The sequence below is a fragment of the Oncorhynchus mykiss genome, chromosome 28 (genome assembly GCF_013265735.2).
Source record: "Oncorhynchus mykiss isolate Arlee chromosome 28, USDA_OmykA_1.1, whole genome shotgun sequence".
Taxonomy (NCBI): Eukaryota; Metazoa; Chordata; class Actinopteri; order Salmoniformes; family Salmonidae; genus Oncorhynchus; species Oncorhynchus mykiss.
The window spans coordinates 28,043,002-28,068,625 of NC_048592.1; the positions used below are offsets into that span (position 1 = coordinate 28,043,002).

The 25,624-nt window shown below is 43.1% G+C and overlaps 1 protein-coding gene across 1 annotated transcript; it reads right to left on the minus strand.

Moving 5' to 3' along the window:
* Positions 1-1,848: 1,848 nt before the first annotated feature.
* On the minus strand, positions 1,849-25,457 carry LOC118944862 (calponin-3-like). Its single transcript, XM_036966771.1, has 7 exons — positions 25,142-25,457; positions 6,524-6,645; positions 6,027-6,093; positions 5,753-5,890; positions 5,314-5,430; positions 3,270-3,416; positions 1,849-2,776 (listed from the first exon to the last, which is right to left on the minus strand). The coding sequence occupies exons 1-7, from the start codon at positions 25,196-25,198 to the stop codon at positions 2,387-2,389; spliced, it is 1,038 nt and encodes a 345-aa protein (XP_036822666.1). The 5' UTR covers positions 25,199-25,457; the 3' UTR covers positions 1,849-2,386.
* Positions 25,458-25,624: the final 167 nt, after the last annotated feature.

The window sequence follows — 25,624 nt, forward strand, 5'->3', positions numbered from 1 at the left end:
TAAAAGCAGAGAATGATTTATTTCAGCTTTTCTTTCTTTCATCACATTCCCAGTGGCTCAGAAGTTTACATACCCTCAATTCGTATTTGGTAGCATTGCCTTTAATTGTTTAACTTGGGTCAAACGTTTTGGGTAGCCTTCCACAAGCTTCCCACAATAATCATGGTCCATTCCTCCTGACAGAGCTGGTGCAACCGAGTCAGGTTTGTAGGCCTCCTTGCTCGCACACGCCTTTTCAGTTCTGCCCACACATATTTATAGGATTGAGGTCAGGGCTTTGTGATGGCCACTCCAATACTTTGACTTTGTTGTCCTTAAGCCATTTTGCCACAACTTTGGAAGTATGCTTCGGGTCTTTGTCCATTTGTGAAGTGCACCAGTCCCTCCTGCAGCAAAGCACCCCCACAACATGATGCTTTCACCCACATGCTTCACGGTTGGAATGGTGTTCTTCGGCATGCAAGCCTCCCCCTTTATCCTCTACACATTATGATGGTCATAATGGCCAAACAGTCCTATTTATGTTTCATCAGACCAGAGGACATTTCTCCAAAAAGTATGATCTTTGTCCCCATGTGCAGTTGCAAACCGTAGTCTGGCTTTTTTATGGCGGTTTTGGAGCAGTGGCATCTTCCTTGCTGAGCGGCCTTTCAGGTTATGTCGATATAGAACTCGTTTTACTTTGGATACAGATACTTTTGTACCTGTTTCCTCCAGCATCTTCACAAGGTCCTTTGCTGTTGTTCTGGGATTGATTTGCACTTTTCGCACCAAAGTACGTTAATCTCTAGGAGATAGAACACGTCTCCTTCCTGAGCGGTATGACAGCTGCGTGGTCACATGGTGTTTATACTTGCATACTATTGTTTGTACAGATGAACGTGGTACCTTCAGGCATTTGGAAATTGCTCCCAAGGATGAACCAGACTTGTGGAGGTCTACAGTATTTTTCTGAGATCTTGGCTGATTTCTTTTGATTTTTCCTATGATGTCAAGTAAATGTAACAGTATAATTTTAGACCGTCCCCTCGCCCATACCCGGGCGCGAACTAGGGACCTTCTGCACACATCAACAGTCACCCTCGAAGCATCGTTACCCATCGCTCCACAAAAGCCGTGGCCCTTGCAGAGCAAGGGGAACTACTACTTCAAGGTCTCAGAGCAAGTGACGTCACTGATTGAAACGCTATTTAGCGCCCACGCTAACTAAGCTAGCCGTTTCACATCCGTTACACTCACCCCCCTTTTGACCTTCCTCCTTTTTCCGCAGCAACCAGTAATCCGGGTCAACAGCATCAATGTAACAGTATAAATTTAGACCGTCCCCTCGCCCATACTCGGGCGCGAACCAGGGACCTTCTGCACACATCAACAGTCACCCTCGAAGCATCGTTACCCATCGCTCCACAAAAGCCGCGGCCCTTGCAGAGCAAGGGGAACTACTACTTCAAGGTCTCAGAGCAAGTGACGTCACTGATTGAAACGCTATTTAGCGCCCACGCTAACTAAGCTAGCCGTTTCACATCCGTTACATAAAGAGCCACTGAGTTTGAAGGTAGGGCCTTGAAATACATCCACAAGTACACCTCCAATTGACTCAAATGATGTCAATTAGCCTATCAGAAGCTTCTAAAGCCATGACATAATTTTCTGGAATTTTCCAAGCTGTTTAAAGGCACAGTCAATTTAGTGTATGTAAACCTCTGACCCACTGGAATTGTGATATAGTGGATAAGTGAAATAATCTGTCTGTAAACAATTGTTGGAAAAATGACTTGCGTCATGCACAAAGTAGATGTCCTAACCGACATGCCAAAACTATAGTTTGTTAATAAGAAATTTGTGGAGTGGTTGAAAAACAAGTTTTAATGACTCCAACCAAAGTGTATGTAAACTTCTGACTTCAACTGTATAGGACAAAAAACATTTGTTTTTAAAAAAGCTAGCAAGGATAGTAAAATTCTTGCTCTGTTGATAACAAAATCACTCTCTCTCAACACTCTTTATATTACAGTAATACTAGAGTAACACAATTTGCATCAGTTTAAAAAACGTCATCATAAGTGGTCCCACAAAACTGTATCAAACTAAATATATAGGCCTATGGTTCATATGATCCATAAAGGTACTTGGACATGTTTCTCCACTCCAATTCCGGTAGAAGGCCACTATAACGTCACATATTCCCAGACACATTGTGTTACACTTATGTCAACTGGGACTACTACTACACAGGGTGACTTTTTGACAACGCAAAAAAAAAGCGCTGTTGTCAAAACAAGCGCACATTTTTTAGCTGCCAAAATGGGGCCCACAGAGTCTAACAGGAAAATATAAAATGACACCCTGTAGAGGGGAATAGGGTGCCATTTGACACACAGTCAGTCTAATAGTCGATGCCCTGGTCCTCGTCATAGTGCCCGCTGTACTGCTGTTGGTACCCACCCCGGTACTCCTCTTCGTCGTCATGGTGATACTGGTACTCCGCCTGGTAGTCGCTGTCACTAATCTCCGATCCATTGGTTCCCGTTCCTAGGCTCCCATTGCCATGGCTACCGGCATTGTTGCCGAGGGTAACGGGAGAGGTGGGCTCCGTGGAGGAGGTGCAGTACTTGGGGTCGTAGATCTGCCTGCCCAGGCCGTAGCTGCTCATTCCCTTCTGGGAAGCCACCTTGTTGGTGCCCATCTGCAGGGAGATGGTGGAGCTGTCTGCTGTCTGTCCTGCCGACTTCTGGTCGTAGATGTCACGGCGGGTACCCGGCGCCGACATGCCAGCCTGAGGGAGAGGAGGGAGGGGGAGCGGAGGGAGGGAGAGAATGGGAGTGGAGGGAGGCAAGGAGAGAGGACAGGGGGAACGGAGGGAGGGAAGGTTAGGTTGGTGGTTAAGTGGGAGTGTGTGTGTGTGTGTGTGTGTGTGTGTGTGTGTGTGTGTGTGTGAGAGAGAGAGAGAGAGAGAGAGAGAGAGAGAGAGAGAGAGAGAGAGAGAGAGAGAGAGAGAGAGAGAGAGAGAGAGAGAGAGAGAGAGAGAGAGAGAGAGAGAGAGAGAGAGAGAGAGAGAGAGAGAGAGTAAAAGGGTGTGTGTTTGTGAGAGAAAGCAAGAATGTGTGTGTGCGTGCACCTGGCCACAGTAACCTTTAGTTGGTAGATGTCTCACTCTGATACAAGATTACTGCTAATTGCTTCCAGGGATTATAGTGGCTAGGAATCCACTGCAGCAGAACCATAAGAACCACAGTACTTTATACACCACAGACGAACAGTACTCTTACCTGGCTGGCTCCTTTGTTGGTTCCCATCTGCAGACTGATGGTAGTCTGGTCATAGGGCTTGTCCGTCTGTGACTTTGGGTCGTATAAGTGTCTCCTGGTCCCGTATGCTGTCATACCAGACTGGCTGGCACATTTATTTGTCCCCATCTACCCAGGACAAAAACAGCTTTCAGACATGGCTCCATCCATAGGTCACAATGTCCTCTAATCAAATCTATTCTATGTCTGGCAATGGTATTGACCACAAATGTAATTTGTTTTTCAGAGTACGACTGGTATCCATTGTTTTGGTACAGACAGGATAAAACACACACACACACACACACACACACACACACACACACACACAATCCCTCCTTTTGCCCTCAGTACAGCCTCAATTCGTCGCGGCATTGACTCTACAAGGTGTTGAAAGTGTTCCACAGGGATGCTGGCCCATGTTGACACCAATGCTTCCCGGAGTAGTGTCAAGATTGTGGGGACTGTCTTGTTAGACTTTAGTGCAGCTTTTGACATTATTGATCGAAGTCTGCTGCTGGAAAAATGCATGTGTTATGGCTTTACACCCCCTGCTATAATGTGGATAAAGAGTTACTTGTCTAACAGAACACAGAGGATGTTTTTTAATGGAAGCCTCTCAAATATAATCCAGGTAGAATCAGGAATTCCCCAGGGTAGCCGTTTAGGCCCTTTGCTTTTAATTTTTTTTACTAACGACATGCCACTGACTGAGTAAAGCCAGAGTTTCTATGTATGCGGATGACTCAACACTATACAGGTCAGCTACTACAGCGACTGAAATGACTGCAACACTCAACAAAGAGCTGCAGTTAGTTTCAGAGTGGATGGAAAGGAATAAGTTATCCCTCAATATTTCTAAGACTAAAAGCATTGAATTTGTAACAAAACTCTCACGAAACCCTAAAACTCAACTTCATCTTGTAATAAATACTGTGGAAATTGAGCAAGTTGAGATGACTAAACTGCTTGGAGTAACACTAGATTATAAACTGTCATGGTAAAAACATATTAATGCAGTAGTAGCTAAGATGGGGAGAAGTATGTCTATAATAAAGCGATGCTCTGCCTTCTTAACAGCACTATCAACAAGGCAGGTCCTACAGGTCCTAGTTTTGTCGCACCTGGACTATTGTTCAGTCGTGTGGTCAGGTGCCACAAAGAAGGGCTTAGGAAAATTGCAATTGGCTCAGAACAGGGCAACACGGCTGGCCCTTGGATGTACACAGAGAGCTAATATGAATAATATTCATGTCAGTCTCTCCTGGCTGAAAGTGGAGGAGAGATTGACTTCAATCACTACTTTTATTTATGAGAGGTAATGACATGTGGCACACAGCTCAGACACCCATGCATACCCCACAAGACATGCCAACACAGGTCTCTTCACAGTCCCCAAGTCCAGAACAGACTATTAGAGGCACACAGTACTACATAGAGCCATGACTCTATTCCACATCAAGTAACTGATGCAAGCAGTAAAATTTGATTTAGAAAACAGATAAAAAAACACCTTATGGAACAGCGGGGACTGTGAAGCAACACAAACATTAGCACACACACACACACACACACACTTAGTACTGTAGATATGTGGTACTGGTGGAGTAGGGGCCTGAGGGCACACGATGTGTTGTGAAATCTGTGAATGTATTGTAATCTTTTAAAATTGTATAAACTGCCTTAATCTTGCTGGACCCCAGGAAGAGTAGCTGCTGCTTTGGCAGCAGCTAATGGGGATCCATAATAAATACAAATGTCCTTTGGGTGTTGGACCATTCTTGATACATACGGGAAACAGTAGAGCGTGAAAAAATCAAAAAACAGCAGCATTGCAGTTTTTGACACAAACCAGAGCACCTGGCACCTACTACCATACCCCGTTCAGAGGCACTTACATATTTTGTCTTGCCCAATCATCCTCTGAATGGCACACATACAATCCATGTCTCACGGCCTAAAAATCCTTCTTTAACCCACCCCACATTATCTCTGTGGTAATTGCAATTGTGTTAGTATGACTCACCTGCAGTCCAATGACACATTGTCCAGCCTTCATTTTCTCCTCGTCGAAATGGCGCGTCCTCTTGTCCGCATACTTCACACCGAGGTCACAGTTGGAGTTTGAACCTTTGGTTTTCGCCTGTTGCATGGTAAGAGACAAAGTAACAAAGTCAGTGTTGCTTGCAGTTTACATAAATGTTTTTACTCACTAATTATAACTGTACTGTTAGTCTACAAAGTGTTGCATGGACATCTCAATCACCAGCAATTCAATCAAAAACAGTGTTTGTTCGACCACGGATTTCAGCACCAACAACAAAAACAAACCAAAAACCAACGTTTGCCTCCTTTTCATGTCATGCTCTCCCATGGCACTGTGTGTGGTGTTATGGCACATGGTTATAACGAGGTCACGAACAACTCAGGGTTCCACATTCACCCCAGTCTAACCGAGAACCTACCACACCAGCCAGGGACAGCAGTGTGCTCTGGACCTGGGTCATGTTCCCATTCTCAAACAGGTCATTGGCCTCAAAGATGTCGTTGGGACAAAGGCCAAACTTCAGAATGGCTCGGATGAAATTCCCCAGATTTTCCAGCTAGAAGTGAACAACAAAAGGAAATCAGACTCCACTTCAGTCTCGTTATTTAGTCTTGTCGAATGAAAAGCATTTTCCCTCTGTGAAATGGTAGCGTTACAGTATATATCAACATCTTTTATTTTGTTTCACGTACCTTATGCCAGTTGAGTTTGGAGTGGTTGATTTTCTTGATGGAACCAGGCTGCAGTTTGTTTATCAGCCTAAAGGTAGAAGAAAATAGTAAGCAATTACAGTTTGATATGAACATAAAACAGATTCTCAACTAGAGCAATGACAAATAACACACTGTTCCTAGTGGTAATGAAAATAATTATAGAGAGATTAAGACCACAGAGACCTCTGTAGGCCTTTTCAACACCTGATCACTGTTATGGCAACAATATAACATCCTGTATTAAGTCTACTTGAGTGATCATCCCTACATCCTCATAGCGGACTGAGCTGAAGACAGGCGAAGTCTAGGACTTGTAAACCAGTAAATTGAACAGGGCAAATCATCCTTCACATGTTGGGGATGATAATACAACCTAACAATATGGATTGGTATAATTACCTAAAACATTAGAATACATATAATAGTAAATCTCACACAGATACACTTTGTGTAGACAGAAAAAAAATAAAACTAACTCGCAGAGGATGACTCCGTCCTTAAGACCCTTCTGGAAGTTCTCTCCAATGGGCATGCCCGTCACTTCCTCAATCCAAAACCGGAGCTCCTCCTCCTTCTGCAGGTCATACTTCCCTGCGATCTGAAAATATCAAATAATTATGTAACTCCACCCACTCTTCATTTAACAATAGTTCAAAATCAAACACTGACCCCCCTAGACACTTGTGAGGATATGACAGGTTCGGATAGGTAGGCTATACGACATCAATACCACTTATCCTACAAGTGGGCAAGGTCGAGCAATTACCATAGACTTCCGATCCTGCACGCAAACCCAATCCTAACACAAACCAAACAAGCTACATACTTAAGGTATCTTGTAATTTGATCCAATTTTAACCACAATGTAAGCCTACACCTAGACTACTTTATGAACTCCATAATCTTTTAGTATGATTGTTCTTTCTCCTTGAATTTTGTATTTATATTGATGTGTGTATTTTCTGTAATTGATGTAATTCAGGGCTCATGTGTAAAAGAGACCTTTGTCTCAGTATGATAGCCTGATAAAATAAAGGTTAAATAAATAAATATTATGCCTGTGTGTGACACAGGGAGTGAGTCTGTGAGTTCTAATAGCCTTTAGGTAGAGAAGAAGTGTTTATGTTAAGTGTGATGCATTAGTCTGACCTCAACAGATTGCTTAGTAAGCAGTGAGCAGCACACCATTTCAACAGTTATAACTCGTGGTCTTTGGGCTTAGCCGGACCACTCCTTGGGAAAGTTAGATTAGGTCTGTTTAATGGGTAGACTTGCACAATCATTTTGGGGGCTTTTAGCCCAATCTAAATACAGAACATTTGAAAAAGCATTATACAATTAAAACCAAAAGGAAAAACAATCCATTCTATCCATTCATGTATTTTCTTAAAGAGAAAGTCACTTGAGGTAACGCTTCAGTCCTCACAACAGAAGGCCAAAGCTTTTAAACTGAAGCCAAAGCCGATCTATCACATATCGTTCTAAAGGTCCGTTTTTTGGGAAAACACTCGTCTCTCCTCTCCCTCACATCACTGCTGTGTGGCCTGTTGCCAGGAGTGGTAAGACACACAGGAAATTACATGGACCGCTGCCCCATGACTGAACCCTGGCTTTAGGGGACGGCTCCACAGATTCCCCAGTCCAGACTAACACTGTTGCTTTACCCAATGACTTGAAGGAGAGAGAGAAAGACAGACAGACAGAAACACAGAACGCAAGATAGAAAGACTCCTGAGATGTCCTGAGCAATGAAGTGTCTTAAACTTCCATGAAAACATCACAGAGACAACGTTACGTGAGATAGCGGAGGGAGACATTAGAGGGATATTGCCCTCAGCCATCTTAATGAGCATTCATAGGCTGCTTGGTTGAAGCCCTGGGCTTCCAACTATGATGTACATGCCTTCAAATCAAATCCAATTTTATTCATCACATACACATATTGAGCAGATGTTTTTGCAGGTGTAGCGAAATGCTTGTGTTCCTCGCTCCATCAGTGTAGTAGTATCTAACAATTCACAACTATACACACATGTAAAAGTAAAATAATGGAATTAAGAAATATATAAATATTAGGATGAGCAATGTCAGAGTGGTATTGACTAAATACAGTAGAATAGAATACAGTATATACATATGAGATGAGTAAAGCAGTATGTAAACATTTTTAAAGTGACTAGTGTTCCATTATTAAAGGGCTAATGATTCCATGTCTATGTATATAGGGCAGCAGCCTCTAAGGTGCAGGGCTGAGAAACTGTGTGGTAGCCGGCTATTTAACAGTCTGATGGTTTTGAGATTGAAGCTGTTATTGATGCACCTGTACTGACCTCACCTTCTGTATGATAGTGGGGTGAACAGGCCGTGGCTCAGTTGGTTGACGTCCTTGATGATCTTCCTGATGACCTTCCTGTGACATCGGGTGCTGTAGATGTCCTGGAGGGCAGGCAGTGTGTCCCCGGCGATGCGTTGGGCAGACCATACCACCCTCTGGAGAGCCCTGTGGTGTCGGGTGGCGCAGTTACCATACCTGGTGGTCATACAGCCTGACAGGATGCTCTCAATTGTGCATCTGTGAAAGTTTCTGAGGGTCTTAGGGGCCAAGCCGAATTTCTTCAGTCTGCGCTGTTGCGCCTTCTTCACCACACTGTCTGTGTGGGTGGACCATTTCAGATTGTCAGTGATGTGTACACTGAGGAACTTGAAGCTTTCCACGTTCTCCACAGCGGTCCCGTTGATGTGGATAGGGCCATGCTCCCTCTACTGTTTTCTGAAGTCCACAATCAGCTCCTTCGTGTTGTTGATGTTGAGAGACTTTATTTTCCTGGCCCCACTCTGCCAGGGCCCTCACCTCCTCCCTGTAGGCTGTCTCGTCGTTGTTGGTAATCAGGCCTACTACCGTTGTGTCGTCTGCAAATTTGATGATTGAGTTGGAGGCATGAGTGGCCACGCACTCATGGGTGAACGGGGAGTACAGGAGGGGGCTGAGCACACACCCTTGTGGGGCCTCTGTGTTGAGGATCAGCGAAGTGGAGGTGTTATTTCCTACCTTCACCACCTGGGGGCGGACCGTAAGGATTTCCAGGAGAGGTTGCACAGGGCGGGTTTCAGACCCAGGGCCCCGAGCTTAATGATGAGCTTGGAGGGTACAATGGTGTTGAAGGCTGAGCTATAGTCAGTGAACTGCATTCTGACGTAGGTATTCCTATTGTCCAGATGGGATAGGGCAGGGTGCAGTGTGATGGCAACTGCATCGTCTGTCAATCTATCTATCTATATTACTGCCTCATTGCCAGCATACGTAATGGGTCTGCGGTGAAACGATCACCCCACATCACTGTGAAACGCTCCCTAAAACACTTCAGCGTCCAGGCCTTTCTAATCGACCTGGCACGGGTATCCTGGAAGGATAATGACCTCATCCCATCAGTAGAGGATGCCTGGTTACTCTTTAAAAGTGCCTTCTTCACCATCTTAAATAAGCATGCCCCATTCAAAAAATGTAGAACCAGGAACAGATATAACCCTTGGTTCTCCCCAGAACTGACTGCCCTTGACCAGCACAAAAACATCCTGTGGCGTTCTGCATTAGCATCAAACAGCTTCCGTGATATGCAACTTTTCAGGGAAGTAAGGAACAAATATACACAGGCAGTTAAGAAAGCTAAAGCTAAGTTTTTCAAGCTGAAATTTGCATCCTGTAGCACAAACTCAAAGCACCTTCTCCCAGCTGCCCACTGCGCTGAGGCTAGGAAACACTGTCACATCGATAAATCCACTATAACGGAGAATGTAAATAAGCATTTTTCTACGGCTGGCCATGCTTTCCACCTGGCTACCCCTACCCCGATCAACAGCAATCCACCCCCCACAGCAACTCACCCAAGCCTCCCCCACTTCTCCTTCACCCAAATCCAGATAGCCGATGTTCTGAAAGACCTGCAAAATCTGGACCCCTACAAATCAGCCGGGCTAGACAATCTGGACCCTCTCTTTCTAAAATGATCTGCCGAATTGTTGCAACCCCTATTACTAGCCTGTTCAAACTCTTTCGTATTGTCTGAAATTCCCATAGATTGGAAAGCTGCCGCGGTCATCCCCCTCTTCAAAGGGGGAGACACTCTACACCCAAACTGCTACAGACCTATATGTATTCTACCCTGCCTTTCTAAGGTCTTCGAAAGCCAAGTTAACAAACGGATCACCAACCATTTCGAATCCCACTGTCGTGACGTTGTATTAGTTAATGTGACGACTGTTGCTCATCGAATGATTAAAGGTTTCTAATTGCGTGATTAACTGAATCAAGCAATTATTAACTTATTAACCTGGGGCACCATGGGAAAATTCGTTTTATTGAGTTTCTATTTCCCAAATATCGATTTTACAACAGCCGCTAATTAACCAGTTACCTCTACAGTCTCGTTCTGAACGTCGCAAAATCTGGGAATCTGCACGGCCCCGGGTCTCACCAATGAGTTCGTACCACACCAATCTTAGTTGAGTATTTATTTACTAGAAAGCTAAAATTATGATACAAGATAAACATACACAAAAATACATTCTAGGCTATTGATTAGACTTTGTATAACGGGCCAACACACTATGGCGCGTGTTACCCAAAATGGGGATTTAAAAGAGAGATAAAAAGCGAAAGTAAACAAGAGAAATATACATTTGGGTGAATTTGTCAGCTATGCTTATTCTAACCCTAGCCTTGCCCCAAACTGCCGCTCTAATGGGTCAGAATATAATGATGTAATTACGTGGGGAAGGTCTCCGTGGATTCTCCACGTGGACTGTTCAGGCTGCTCAATGATGCACTTCTCCGGCGCAACTCTCTGGTCATCCTCACGATATCAGTGTCCTTTTGGCTTAGGAGTCTGTTCCCTCGCCCTTGCTCTGGAAGGGCTCTTCTGAGGACAGACAGCTCTGTTGCTCAGAGCTCACAGCGTAGGAATGAAACAGTGTAGATACCACGATTCGATGGGGAGTGGAGGCTAGGTGGTTCGACTTGAATTCACCCACTTAGACACAGCTACTCATCCGTAGCTTGGGTAGAAAAATATTTCTTTGTCCTCAAACTTGTGTTGCGTTTTGGGTTCGTTTACTTTTTAGACCTCGGCTGCAGCTTGGGTCACTTAGTCTGATATGTTAATTCTTCACACCCTCGGGTCAGAAGTGGGTGTAGCCGGCTTTAGGGTAATTCTCTGGGCGTACCAAGTTAAGAGCAAGGTCTAGATTTTACTCAAATCCAATTTTAGACATCTAACTTCACATTTCATCTTTACCAAAACACTCTCTTTGATTTGGACATTTTCCACACAACGTACAATGTATAAACATCAAACATATACTAGGTAAACTGTTGACGTTACAATGTTTTCGTAATAACGTCATCTATTAACCTTTAATAACAAAACAAAAATGACATACATTTTCATATTCCACCTATCATCATGACCACCATTGTGACTGACGGAAACCAATGTTCCAAAGTCCCTTTATTTCATGTTTAATGTTCTCAGGCTGGTTCTCCATATTGAAGGGACACAGGAATGTTGTGTGGCCTCCAGTTTTCATCAAGTCCAGTGTAGTTCCTTGAGGGCCGTCGTGGTATCGGCTTGAGGGGGAATTTCCACGGCTGTGACTATAACCGAAAATAATTATCTTGGGAGGTAATACGGTCGGGATTTGATTGTGAGGTATTTTAGGTTGGGTGAACAAAAGGTTCTGTATGTTATCACAATCGCACCATGAGTAGTTAATCATGAACTATACACCCCGCCTTTCTTCTTCCCAGAGATTTCTTTATTCCGGTCTGTGGGATGAACTGAGAACACAGCTGGCTGTATGGAAGGGGAGAGTATATCCCAAGAGAGCCATGATTCCGTGAAACAGAGTATGTTACAGTCCCTGACATCGCTCTGGAAGGAGATCCTCACCCTGAGCTCGTCTGCTTTATTGTCCAGAGACAGTAAGTGAGTAATATACTTGGAAGCGGTGGATGGTGTGCCCGCCTCCTGAGTCAGACTAGAAGTCCACTCTGAATACCTCTTCTCTGTCCACGGCGACTTGGAGCAGCCTCTGGGATAAGTCCAATTGCCCTTGGGGGTACGAACAAAGGATTGAATTCAGGAAAGTCCTATTCCTGGTCGTTACCGCCGCTCTGATATCCAGAAGTTATTTCCAGATGTATGTAATAACACAAAAACTGTTCTGGGCTAATAATGTCAGAAATAACACACAAAAAAACAAAATACTCCAAAGTTGCTTAGGAGCTAGAAGCAGAGCTGCCATGTCTGTCAGCACCATCTTGCTGCTTTCGCTAATTAATCAAGAGAAAGCACTCAGGATGCCGCATGCACACCTCAGAGTGCTGATCTAGGAGCACGACTCCCCTGTCCATGTAATCTTATTCATTATGTTCTAAAAGGCTAAACTGATCCTAGATCAGCACTGAGACAATACATACGGCTCTAGGGCTAATTATCGACTAAGGAGGTATTGTTTTTCCTCGCTGCGCCACAGGAGCAGCCCAAGCAAGTTATGGTACAGTAACAATGCTGGAGTCAGTAGTTTCCCCATACAGAAGGAATGTGGAATAGCGACCGACCAGGTTTCTTCCTTGCAGCTCAAATTACTGTAGTGCATCCTCAGTCTGGCACGCAAGCACAGATCTGACTGCCTCATGGGGAAACCAGAGGGGTTCAGACACTACATACAGTGTACCTGGATATCAAGGAGACAATCTGACTCTTACAAGGTCTTTGGACAGGAAAATGCAAACCCTATTGATGGCTGTGTAACGAAAATGCAACTGTTCACAATACAACCTCAGTGTGGAAATATATAAAATATATACTTTTTTTAAATGAATTATTATTTCACTAAATATTTCACAAACAGAGATTGTGAGCCATGGGCTATTGACTTCCATGCAAATGTATGGAATAAAAGGTTAGGTACCGAACCTGAACAATACAAAGATATCTCAAAGTAACAAAACCTCCAAGTTTATATCAACCTCAAAAACAAAAAGCCATCGGCAATACCACTGGTCTGTTTTCACTGTCTGAGTCAAGCTACCACAGTGTCAAAACAGACCCTCTTCAAGGTCTGTGTGTGTGTGTGTGTGTGTGTGTGTGTGTGTGTGTGTGTGTGTTTGAGAATGTGGGCAGTGTGTGTTTAGCTAGGAGGAGCCGAGGTAGATCCAAGAGATCCCTCATCTGCAATTTATTAAACACACACGCTGCACTTGAGTGACACACACACACACAAAACCAGCACCTCTTGCTGACTATGGTTGAAAACAAGCAAGTAGAGGTTTTCCAAAGGTTCAGAGCCATCTGTGATAGGCCTAATCCTCCACATTCAGAGTCTAACCTCTGCTGAAAGAAGTCTTCAGTTCTCTCAGAAAGACAGAGGGCTGAAATCCCATCAACCTCACACATAAAAACTCCCACTTTAACTGTTTCTAACAGTTCATCACCCTTCACACACATAACAAACCAGACTTTTGTGCCTAATAGTTCATCACCCGCCAACATGAGAGCCTTGACAGAGTCAAATCTGAAATCTGTCATCAAGATGAAAAGGGAAAACAATTATTTCAGTATTGCTCAAAGGCTGTGTGTAAGAAAGATGGCCGCCGTTCCTACAAAGACCAGCAGTCTTCAAAAAGGGCAAAGAGTCTTCAATGTGGTTAAAAGGAGGGGAAAGTTGATGTGATGTCCCTGAAATAATTAATCCAACTTCGATACCAAGCTGGAAGGGTCAGAGTTCAATGTGAAAGGTAGATAAAGGAAAAAGTGCCCCTCACAACCTTGTGTCGTGCCAAACAAGCTACGCTATGCTAGCCGTTACTATGAGACTCATGTCCCAGGGAGTCCTTTAAAAAAAAATCCAATGCAGCCATTTTTTTCTCAATATCAAATCATTTCTGGGTAACAATTAAGTACCTTACTGTGACTGTTTTCATTTAAATGGCCAAAAAAAGTGTAAAAATAGCTTCTTAACAAGTGCAATTTCTCAAGCAAGAACTTTGCTAGAACTGTCTGGGAGAGGTCTAAGTGGGGAAGGGAAAACAGAAAATGTGCCATTATTGGGAGAGAGGCTTGGAACTGTTACTTATTGGTCGAACTAATTTACGCAAGGTGCTGTCACTGTGGATAGCCAAAACTCCATCCCATGGAATGCCGTTTGGGTCTTTGCCGGTCAAAAAAGATACACGTCAAATAACACAATTTGACACATTAAATAAGCTTTTCATTAAATTTCTTTATTTAACTAGGCAAGTCAGATAAGAACAAATTCTTATTTTCAATGATAACCTAGGAACAGTGGGCTTGTTCAGGGGCAGAACGTTGTACCTTGTCAGCTTGGGGATTCCATCTTGCAACCTTTCGGTTACTAGTCCAACACTCTAACCACTAGGCTATGCTGCCACCCCAATGACATGTCAAATAACACAATTCTATTATAGAATGTTGTGTGTGCTGAATTTGCAAGCCAAGCGCCACCACTACTATCAGTAGCACTGTCAAAGCCGTACAAAAAAGTCTGCAAACAAGCACTCACCGGCCACGAACGATGTGTTTACAATACCGCATTGTTAATAAGTCATTATTTGTTTGACCGCTACTTCTGGGATAGCTAGCTAGCTTTAGCTTGGGACCTAGCTAGCACCAATACAACCAGCCTGAAAACAATGGCCAGCAGAAACTGCAGTCATTTTCATTATTCTTAGCAATGATTTAGGAATCCTTGCGAGTAAGTATTACCTAGGTAGCCACGTGTTGTTCGCCTATTGACATTTAACTTCAGTTCATGAAAATAAATAGCTAGCCAACTACGTAACCCCGTTGCCCAAAGCTAACGTTATAAACAGCCAGCTAGCTTCATCTGGCTAGTGAGGCTCGACCGGACCGGTTTATGTGTTGTGAAGCTAGCCACAATTAGGATTAGGCACAATAGTGGAATTTGCGGTTTGCCTTCAAAATAAAAGTCAATCAATGAAATGGAGTATCAGTCTGCTCAATACCCAATATATTTTATATTTAAAAAAATGAATTACAAAAAAAACACAAGGAAGGGGTAACATTAAATTATTAGAACATGAAGGACAAACAATACAGCAACAAGACACTATCAAACATGTATCAGTCTTTCTGCAACAGAGCCATCCTTATGTGTGAGGGTGCGTGTGCATGATAATGATATAAAATATATGTCATAGTTTCCTTTTTCATGATCACAATCTTGTGAAACCCGAACCCTCCAAGATCCCCCCCACAGTTCCCCAATAGCTGTCCCTCAACCATTCGAGACCCCCCCCCCCCCCCCCCGGAAGAAGACAAAGAAAAAATACAATTAATTCCATTCCCCACCCCCAAGAACCCCCCACTGCACCAACAACCAAGAGAATGAACTAAAGAGAAATAAGGAAAAGACAGAAGAAAACAGCAAACAACAATGCAAAAAATTAAATAATATTACATTTAAAACAAAGGACATCAAGGACAACTGAAATCATAACAGCAATGCCAACTGTATATGCTTGTGGGGATCAACGAAACGGAGTATCAGTCTACTCAATACCGAAGATATTTTTTCCCAACATCCTCCTCAGAGTTATCAGACTCCAAAACATCCACGCAGTATTGTTTTTCCTCTGGAATAACGCTCAATACACATAGTAGATTGACAATAAATATGGCTCAATTCAGTTGTTTCAGAGTCCCGCAATAAGAGCTACAAAGCTAATGTTCTCTGGGTGTCACTGAATAGACTGATATCCCATGTTCTCTGGGTGTCACGGAGTAGACTGATACGCCATGTCATTGATCCACAATCCATAGGAAAGGCTGTACAGTGAAATAAGTATGCCCCCAATGCAATTCTAAAGTCTAATACAGCCAGTGTGATTTCAACAGATTTGTCAAATGATGTTATATAACCTTGTTTATTATGATCTATTCAATTATAGCATAATTCTACTTTTTGTATTCATTTGCATCACTGTCAATGACATACTTTTAATTTGAAGGCTAACCACAAAGTCTACTATTGTGGCTAATCCTTATTTTGGCTAGCTTCACATAGATGGTCTGACCAGTAATGAACGTGTTAAATTATTATGTGACGTGCAGTCACATTCAGGTCCTGATTGGTCAACAAGCTTATTTGACACGTCAAATAACACTATTTGATGTGTATCTTTTTTTACACGCAAAGACCCAAACGACGTTCCATAATATCCCACCAAAACAACCTGAAATTCCAGGCAGTCTTTTCAACCAGCTCTTTCACTAAAAAGTCCATTATCATAATTTTCACAAGTTCACAGTATTATTCCAATCTCGGTGTGGAAATATATACAAAGCACAGGGAAATCACGTTTTTGACTGCACTGGGCCTTTAAAACGTCCCGTGGATGGCTGACAGAAGGGAGTGTGAACAGTTCCTGTTCGGATCTAGCAATCTCTCCTCTACAGCCCAACAATAGCTCCAGTGTTCTTGGGACTTGATAGAGCAGAGCTAGCTAGGCATTCAGAGAGGAAAGAGGGGGAGTAAAGCAGAAATGGATTCATCTTTCTCTTTTCTCAGGCATGCAGAGAAAGAAACCCCCTTGTCTTATACTACCACTCCTGCCCACGCAACTGGAAGCATTTCCTGATGGGTCTGGGGAATGGAGACAACATCTGGACTGAAAAAAGACTGAGATTGCCGTATTGTAAACGGGCCGCTCCTTATGGATACGACTTTACTGTACTGCATGTTGCAAAAATCACAGGCTTTGTCCTCCAAAAACCTCTTACTGTTTGTTACCACAAAACCCACAATCTGTCCAAATATTGGTTATCCATTTATTGGAGAGGAAATAGCATTGAATGGAGCCTTGACAAGAGAGACAGCTGGTGAGGCGTTAATAAATGATTAACCTTCCGTGGCTCTGGAAAATGTTCAATGGAGTGGAATGATGCAATGATGATGAGCGTGAGGTGAGGTAGAAACAATTCACCATGTCTGTTTATGTAGCCCTAGGCCCATTGTCATATTGCTGTTTGTTGTAGTGCTGAGCGATTCACCCATTTTTAAACACCTAATTGACCAACTCGGTTCAATTATTTGAATTCCATTTTGTGTTTTTTTTCTGTGAGTTCAATGCTCACAGAAAAATGTCTAGTTTCTCTAGAAATAAATCAGATCCAGCCTGAACTGTGCCATGTAGTAGGGAGTTGTAGCTTCCAACAGGCCAATTTTCTGAATATATAGTTTAGTGCATAAAACATGGTAATTAACTTCAATGAACACAATCCATTGTGCATCTACCTGTCCGGTCTGTATTTCTTTTACGCCTGCTACAGAAGAGAGAAGAATGCACGATCGTAAGGCGATATAGAGAGCAGCTTTTGCTTCGCAAGGTATCTCAACCTGGAAATACATATTCCAAGTGATTGATAGTTGGTATTTATTCAGCAGTCATACAAGTATGCATTACTTACTTTGAAGAACTACAAAATAGTGATTTTGTCAGACAGCAGCTCTATAGAGATGAGATGATGACTTGGCATGAAATAATAAAGTCATCAAATAAAACCAATGTAATATACACCGTTACTGAAATATTGTATTAAAGTAACGTGAATAAATGGTTAATAAGTGATAATCAGTAATGAGAAGTCACTACCATTATGGGACTTATGAATTGTTTTATTCTGTGTTGTTACAGCACTCAACCCAAATAATCTAAACCAAAATCGAAAATGGTGATATTTTTTTTCAGAATCAAACCGACTTTAAAAGCACTAATTGTTCAGCTCTAGTTTGTTGACATACAGCCGGAAGGCGGCCATTTTCCATATTGTGTGAACAATAAAGTTTTTCCTTTTCCAATTCGAATCTATCCATCCTCAAAAGTGAGCCATGACTCAAAATGTCACTGTTATCCTTAGGACACATCCTCCTGACCTAAAAATAACCAGAAAGGAGAAAAAAAAGACTCCCAATATGTCAGAAACAAAAAGTGCTGCTGCTCCATCCTGTGTTTTTCTTGAAGGGCAATTATAGCCAGTGTTTATTAACAGCACTCAAGGAAGACTCCTTCCTGTTCTCCTTGAGGTGTCAGCGTGGGGTTTAAAGGGCCACTCTGGGACCTCCTCAACAGAGGGAGGATAGCCACGTCAGCACTTTAGAGGAGTTTCAACAAAAACATGACATTCCCTCCCAACAGCCATGCGTGTTGTGATGCTAGAGCTAATTAAAAAGGGAAGGCACACACGTGCACACACGTGCGCACACACACAGCCCCCAGTTTGATTAAATATATGAATACTTAATTATTTTGCATTTACATTCAATTATGCAAAACAGAACAAGTGTTGGGTCTTTCCTGGCAGTTACATGCAAATATTTCCCGACTGAAACACTTGAGCATAATCTCTTCAGTCCTGTCTCAAACAACTATCTGCCAAGCCAACACCACAAAACATGTCTTCTGTGCTCTGTGTGGCTGGACATGGGCTACCCTTACATACTGTTTTCAGGGGATATATTTTAAGTCCTATGTATGAGGCGCACCGTGCACATGATGTTCACCGCAGCCTTATCTGTTGTGAGCAGGAGAGAAAAGTAGCTGCAGACACATAATGCTGCAGATACGATACAAGGACGGTGTGATGAGAGGAGCTTGGCCAAAGTCATTTGAAGTGCAAAAAGGTGTAGGGAAGGTGGCTTGAATTCATCCTTATTGAAAATGACGCAAGTTGCGTCTTCGTAGTGAGATTAACCAGTATGTGTTGAATGTTGAATGTTCACATAAAAGAAAGCACATTCTTGAATACCCTTCCCTTTTCTATGGCCTTCACTTCTTTCTATTTGTTTCCTCGTACGGGTATTCATGATGTGGACACGTTTGTAGCGGTATAGCCCACTATGTACTGTAACTCTGTACTGCATCTCTCACTAGGGGTGTAGGTTACAGAAGGGGTATAGGTAGGGCAGCAGGTAGCCTAGAGGTTAAAAGTGTTGGCCCAGTAACCGAAAGGTTGCTGGTTTCAATCCCGAGTCGACAAGGTGAAAAATCTGTCGATGTGCCCTTGAGCAAGGCACATGTCCATGTGTCAAAACATCCAGTCTGGTTTTCATAATTGCTAGAGGACTGAACGTTTAAGTGTCCTGTCCTTGAGACAGCGCAGATGTCAGGCCATCACAGCACCACTTTATTAAAGTCCTCACTGTGAAGTGACCATACTTATGGTGGGCATTTGGCTGATATCGTTCAGTATGATACGTAGCTTATACTAGAGATATGTGAAGTTTGAAATCAAATAAGATTGCTAATATGGGTGATTGTTAATGGGACAATTGTTGGCTACAACCATCGAACTAGTAGTAGTATTTAAAAGGATAATAAAAAATGTGCACATTAATGTTATAAACTTATTGTTCTAATTATTGTGAAAGCATCAATTCAGGCAATTTATTGCGATATGGATATGGAAGAAAAGGTATAACAACAGTTTCAGCCCTGTATCAGATTCATAATTCCAGGTATTGGCAGAGTTTAACCGTTTTGGACGGTATCAGATAACACAACTTGCGATATGGCTGAAAGCCAGGGAGACGGTCATTTACAAAGCAGGCTAATTCACTTTCATCATTGCTTCAATTACTGGACAAAGCAACGTCCTTTGTAGTGTAGAGCTCTATTGTACTCATGCATGTTACGTATTCATAAACGGCACATACAAGCATTTCCTGAGAATTTCCAAATTAATCAAACTGATAAAGTGCATCACACTAATAAAAGCTAAAAGGTAAAGTAAACATTACCTTTTAAAATGGAGAACTCACTTAACATGCAAAACCAATTGACAGAGGATGTGTTGAGCTGCTAACAAAAACATAGAACGATGTCAATGCCATTTCAAGTAAGTCAATAATCAATTTCCTGAATCCACTGAGTTGAAATGGAATAGACTCCAATCACCCAAGCCTGATACACCAGTACAATGTACTACGTTGTTGCTGTTTGACACAGCCATAGTTGTGAAGATGTTGTGCGGTGCTTTTTAACCATCAAAGTAATAACGGCTGCGTAAGGTAATGCTGACGACAGCCAGTGACACACACACCAAAGCTCCCACTGTGGTCTTGACGTCCAAGTGATGGGAGCCTCCCATTGTGATCAGCTATTTACTTCCTGGAACACATCTGGGTGCCAGCCTGCCAGAAGTTACCATAAGAACCATGACCAGGAACCCGTGTGGAGGGCTCTACTGGGGCTTTAACTATACTATTACAGACAGTTTCCCAGACTCAGTTTAAGCATATTCCTGGCCTAAAAAGCAATTTCAATGGAGATTCTACCTCGAGAATGCCAGGAGTAGGCTTAATCTGGGTCTGGGAAACCGCAGCAAAGGCTTTGCCTGAACTGCATTACGTAGATCTTCACTAGAAAGAAATACTAAAAAGTTATAAGGGAGGTTGGCTTTGAGGTTTTTGTGCGCCGCTTGACAGTTCAGAGACATTCATGGCACTTCCTATGAAACATAATTATTTTCCACAAGCAGACCACTGAAGGGCTGGCATATCTCCGTCAGACTTCTAATAAAGCGTATCTTCTGGCAGACAACGTGGAAAATGTCTCCGCTCACACTGGCAGACAGCGGGGAAAGGGAAGGAAGTTCATGGAACCACTGCTTTGCATGGATGGAATGACACACTTTGAGATCACATTTAAATGGGAGTGAAATGACAAAAAGTGTCACGTTGTATAAATGATTGAAAGACAAGGGCAGGAATACGTAATAGGGGGTTTTAATACTCCACCCAAAAATACAACATGCCATGAAAAGGCACGAGGACGAAGCCCAAAACAAACATATAAACACAGGGATGTAAACCCAAACAAAAGACTGAGGTTAAACCTCTAATAAATACAGGGGACGAGACCCGTAACAACAATACACGGGACAACACCTCTAATAACAAGTGCACAACAATTCACAGGATAAGACCCGTAATAACGAGTACACAATGCACGCAGCACTAAAGCCAAAACAACAAAGCACAGGTACTCACAAGACCAACGGACATGGGAACAATAACCGACAAGACAATGGTGAACAGAGGGCACATATATATACAATTACTAATCAGGGGGAATGGGAACCAGGTGTGCGTAATGAAACAGTTCAGTGACGCCTAGAGGCTGGTGACGTAGACCTCCGGAGCTGGTTCACGTAATGCGTAGCAGTACCGGGGGAATCTGTGACAGTACCCCCCCCTGACGCGCTGCACCTGCAGTGGGAAGACCCCAACCTTGAGGACAACCACAGGAAGGCGGTGCGGGTCGGTCAGGGCCAGTTGCAGCTGCCGAAGTTGCATTGTCGTTGGACAGGCCAGTTGCAGCTGCCGGAGTTGCGTCGGATGGGCCAGTTGCAGATGCCGAAGTTGCGTCGGATGGGCCAGTTGCAGATGCCGAAGTTGCGTCGGATGGGCCAGTTGCAGATGCCGAAGTTGCGTCGGATGGGCCAGTTGCAGATGCCGAAGTTGCGTCGGATGGGCCAGTTGCAGATGCCGAAGTTGCGTCGGATGGGCCAGTTGCAGCTGCAGAAGTTGCGTCGGATGGGCCAGTTGCAGCTGCAGAAGTTGCGTCGGATGGGCCAATTGCAGCTGCCGAAGTTGCGACAGCGTCGGATGGGCCAGTTGCAGATGCCGAAGTTGCGTCGGATGGGCCAGTTGCAGCTGCCGAAGTTGCGACAGCGCCGGATGGACCAGTTGCAGCAACGTCGGACAGGCCAGTTGCAGCTGCCGAAGTTGAGCCGGCGTTGGACAGGCCAGTTGCCTGAAATTGCGGCGGATTCGGAGGGGCCAGTTGCAGCTGCAGAAGCTGCGGGTGCGTCGGACAGGCCATTCCTGCTGTCTCCATTTAGGGTCGGTTATTCTGTCACGTTGTATAAATGATTGGAGACAGGCGCAGGAATACGTAATAGGGGGTTTTAATACTCCACCCAAAAATACAACATGCCATGAAAAGGCACGAGGACGAAGCCCAAAACAATGGTGAACAGAGGGCACATATATATACAATTACTAATCAGGGGGAATGGGAACCAGGTGTGCATAATGAAACAGTTCAGTGACGCCTAGAGGCCGGTGACGTAGACTTCCGGAGCTGGTGCACGGAATGAGCAGCAGTACCGGGGGAATCCACCGGAGAGGAGCTGTGGATATCGGTATAAAAAGATAAAGACGACTGGGGAAAGTTTTTCCAGACTATGTGGCTTGACCTGGGAAAACTCTGAGCCCTAGATATACGGTAGCTATAAGTGGGTCAAGCTAGGTGGTCAAGAAAAAGTACTGGTGTACTGATGATTTGTAGTTGATTTGTACCCAGACAAAGGGAGGTGATCCACCTCTTTAGTTCATGTGTGAGACAGACTGAACATGTGGCTGATAGACCTCTGGGCCATCTGGGGTTCTCCCCAGGAACAATGTGCTCAATTGAACAGAAGTAGGGTTGGGCGATATATCAAATTCATTTGATTAATTCGAATTTATGTTTTTGTGCGATGTTCCAAATGCCTGCATCGCAAGAATCTAGTTTATTTTTTATATGGGAGTTTACGTCTGTTTGTTCTCATGTTGTCTTTTTTGTCTCGTCTCCTTCTCTCCTTGTGCTGTGTTCACCTTCCCATTTACACCAGAGATCTGCATATAATGACGAGATGCTCATATCTCCGCTCTAACAACGGGAGTCGTTGTCCCAAAGGCAGGAAGGCAGACGACAAGCTTAGATCCAAAATAAGCCCATAGAAACGCATTGGGATTATTTGGGACAGATTTTAGAGAGAGTGAAACCTCTCACTTCACCTCTTCCTGTGTGTTTACAGTTTACACATATCAAGCCACTCCTCCTGCCACTCACACAAACAAAGATGGGAGATCACTTCTTCCTCTCTGACAAGGAGGTTTCATCTCACTATTTGCATTTGGTCCAACAGAATCGTTCATATGGACACCAAAACACATTGAGACATTATTTTGCCGTAATAGTGGAGAAGTTAACCTATTTAACGATACCCTTTTTATGTCTCAACTACTCAAATTGCACACAGAGCAGACACTACTCAAACGAGAGTATCTATGAACCTTGATTCTGGAAAATGAATGCTCAGTTTGTCGCGCACGGCATTCCAGTAGCTAGTATGGCCTACCGCTAGCAGCATTTTTGCCAAAGACTTTTATACTAGCTGTCTAGTCTGTGTTTTATAAATGTACAATAAGCATAAAACGCTATTATATAAAGAATCAGCAACTTGTTCTCATTCTGAGAAATAAGGTAGGGCACTTGATTTCAACATCTGAACAAAGTGGACAGGCATGCTATGCTGTTCAAACAGTTGGAGGCAGACAGAAGGGTGTGTTCATAACATTTAAACTGTTTTGCCTTGTTAGCTAGCAAATAGATCCAAGTTGGCTTAAACTTGAAATATAAAGTTACTAGTCCAACACTCTAACCACTAGGCTACCCTGCCGCCCCAAGCTTAATGCCTGCTACAATAAGTTAGTCATTATTAGTGAATGTACATTATGCATGGTTACTGTTAAATTTGTAACAAAAAAGGGCATTTTCATAGACGGACTTGAAAACAAGATAAGTGATTATCACAAAAAAAGCAGGTTCAACTATTTTGACTATTTTATCCTAGTGGTTAGAGCGTTGGGCCAGTAACCGAAAGGTTGGTGGATTGAATCCCTGAGCTGACAAGGTAAAAATCTGTTGTTTAGCCCCTGAACAAGGCAGTTAACCCACTGTTCCTAGGCCATCATAAGAATTTGTTCTTAACTGACTTGCCTAGTTAAATAAATAAAACATGTTTTTCCTAGGTATAACTTCATAAGCCCTGAATTCATTTGATTATTGATGGCTGTTTGAAATGCAGTGTATCCCGTGCAGCTCAGTTGGTAGAGCATGGCACTTGCAATGCTAGGGTTGTGGGTTAGTTTCCCACAGGGGACTAGTATGAAAATGTATGCATTCACTACTGTAAGTGGCTCTGGATAAGAGCATCTGCTCTTATTCAGAGATATATATTGTGAATAGCACATAAGTTTGAGGGAAAAAAGTTGTATATAATTTTTAGGTCATATCACCAAGCCCTAAGCAGAAACCAAGAAAACATGGAAGACTTGGCAGGGGGCCCAGCCCATCATTCATCTATTCAAAGCTGTGCTGCATGGTACATCTAACGGGACCCTTTAAAACAATAGTAGCAAACTGATTCCATATGAGATAAGGTCTGACAAGGAAGGCAATGCTACAGCTTTAGATGGTATATAAAGTACAACAAACTATTGAGGGGTCAGACGAGGAGAATGCATTGTCGAGGATGTTGTCTAGTACTGCAGACTTCACTCAGCAGTATAGGGGCCCCTACACCGCCCATACAGGCTCCACCCACTATGGTGGAGCAACAATGAGTTGTTGGCCTTGCCATTCATTCATGAAGCTTTCATCATTTATTTGACATGAACCAGAAGCATCAAATAAGATCATAAAGGAGTATTGTACATTTGTAAATCCCGCATCACCATGTAGCCGAATTAAAGGTTGCATTTGTGAAAGGTCTGGGAAAAGGGGCCCGAGAATGGACATATTTTTATTACAGCCTAGTTGGTGATGTGTGTTGATCACTAGTTTCCAAGGTAGTGTTCCAAAACAGACATTATCAGTGCAGATTCATTATGTTGAAGACATTAAATCACAACCTATTTGCAATTTGTTGTGCGGGGTATTCTGCACTACGTAACCTGGTAGACAATATTTACAAGACAAAGGGCACATTGACTGATCATCATTCATATGCTTCTGAAGTACGTGGCCATTTGCCATCACACACTTTCCATAAAAGGAAAACCATTTCCAGGTCGTATCGAGGGAAATGAATGCACCGACTGATGCGAAGCAGTTTCACGTGGGCCACTTGATGAATGCAAATAATTAGTTTCCTAAATAAAAACGTACAAAAATCTAAATGCATCAATTTGATATGTAAAATTGTAGTCCTAATAGTCACGCTTACCTTGCTTCTCAATTCTGCAGTCAACCCGTACACTGGTCCCTTGTTGAATTGAGTCATGGTCCTTTGTTTTGCAAATGTAAAACTGTGTCAATAATTTGCAACAAAAGTTGCTGCTTCTTCCAAGGTTCCTGTGTTACAAAGTAACAAGTTCCGTACAACAGTGTGAAACCGTCAATCTTCTAAACCGAGATAATTTGCTTCTTCAGCGAGCAGATGGAGAGAGAGAAAGGATCTGCGTTCGTACAGAAAGTTTGAGTTGCAGTAGCTCCTCTAGACCAAAAAAAAAGTGTGCAGCGCGAGAGATACCTGCGGTAAACCAATCAGAAGCCTTGAATTTCTCTGCGCTCGCTTACTCTTAAATGGAGAATAGATCTATGGATAGCGCTGAATATAAGGGTGTAAGAAAGAAAGCCTTCGGACAAACAAAATGTTATTCACAATAACAGATTCAGAATTTATTTTGTCAAGTTTCCCCTGATTAGG

Excerpts from the sequence above, each read along its gene's own strand:
- LOC118944862 (XM_036966771.1), bottom strand. The coding sequence starts at position 25,198 with ATGACTCAATTCAACAAGGGACCAGTGTACGGGTTGACTGCAGAATTG. Across the intron at positions 5,891-6,026 it reads CCAAACTCAACTGGCATAAG|CTGGAAAATCTGGGGAATTT; the intron begins GTACGTGAAACA and ends GTTCACTTCTAG. Across the intron at positions 2,777-3,269 it reads CCAACAAAGGAGCCAGCCAG|GCTGGCATGTCGGCGCCGGG; the intron begins GTAAGAGTACTG and ends CCTCTCCCTCAG.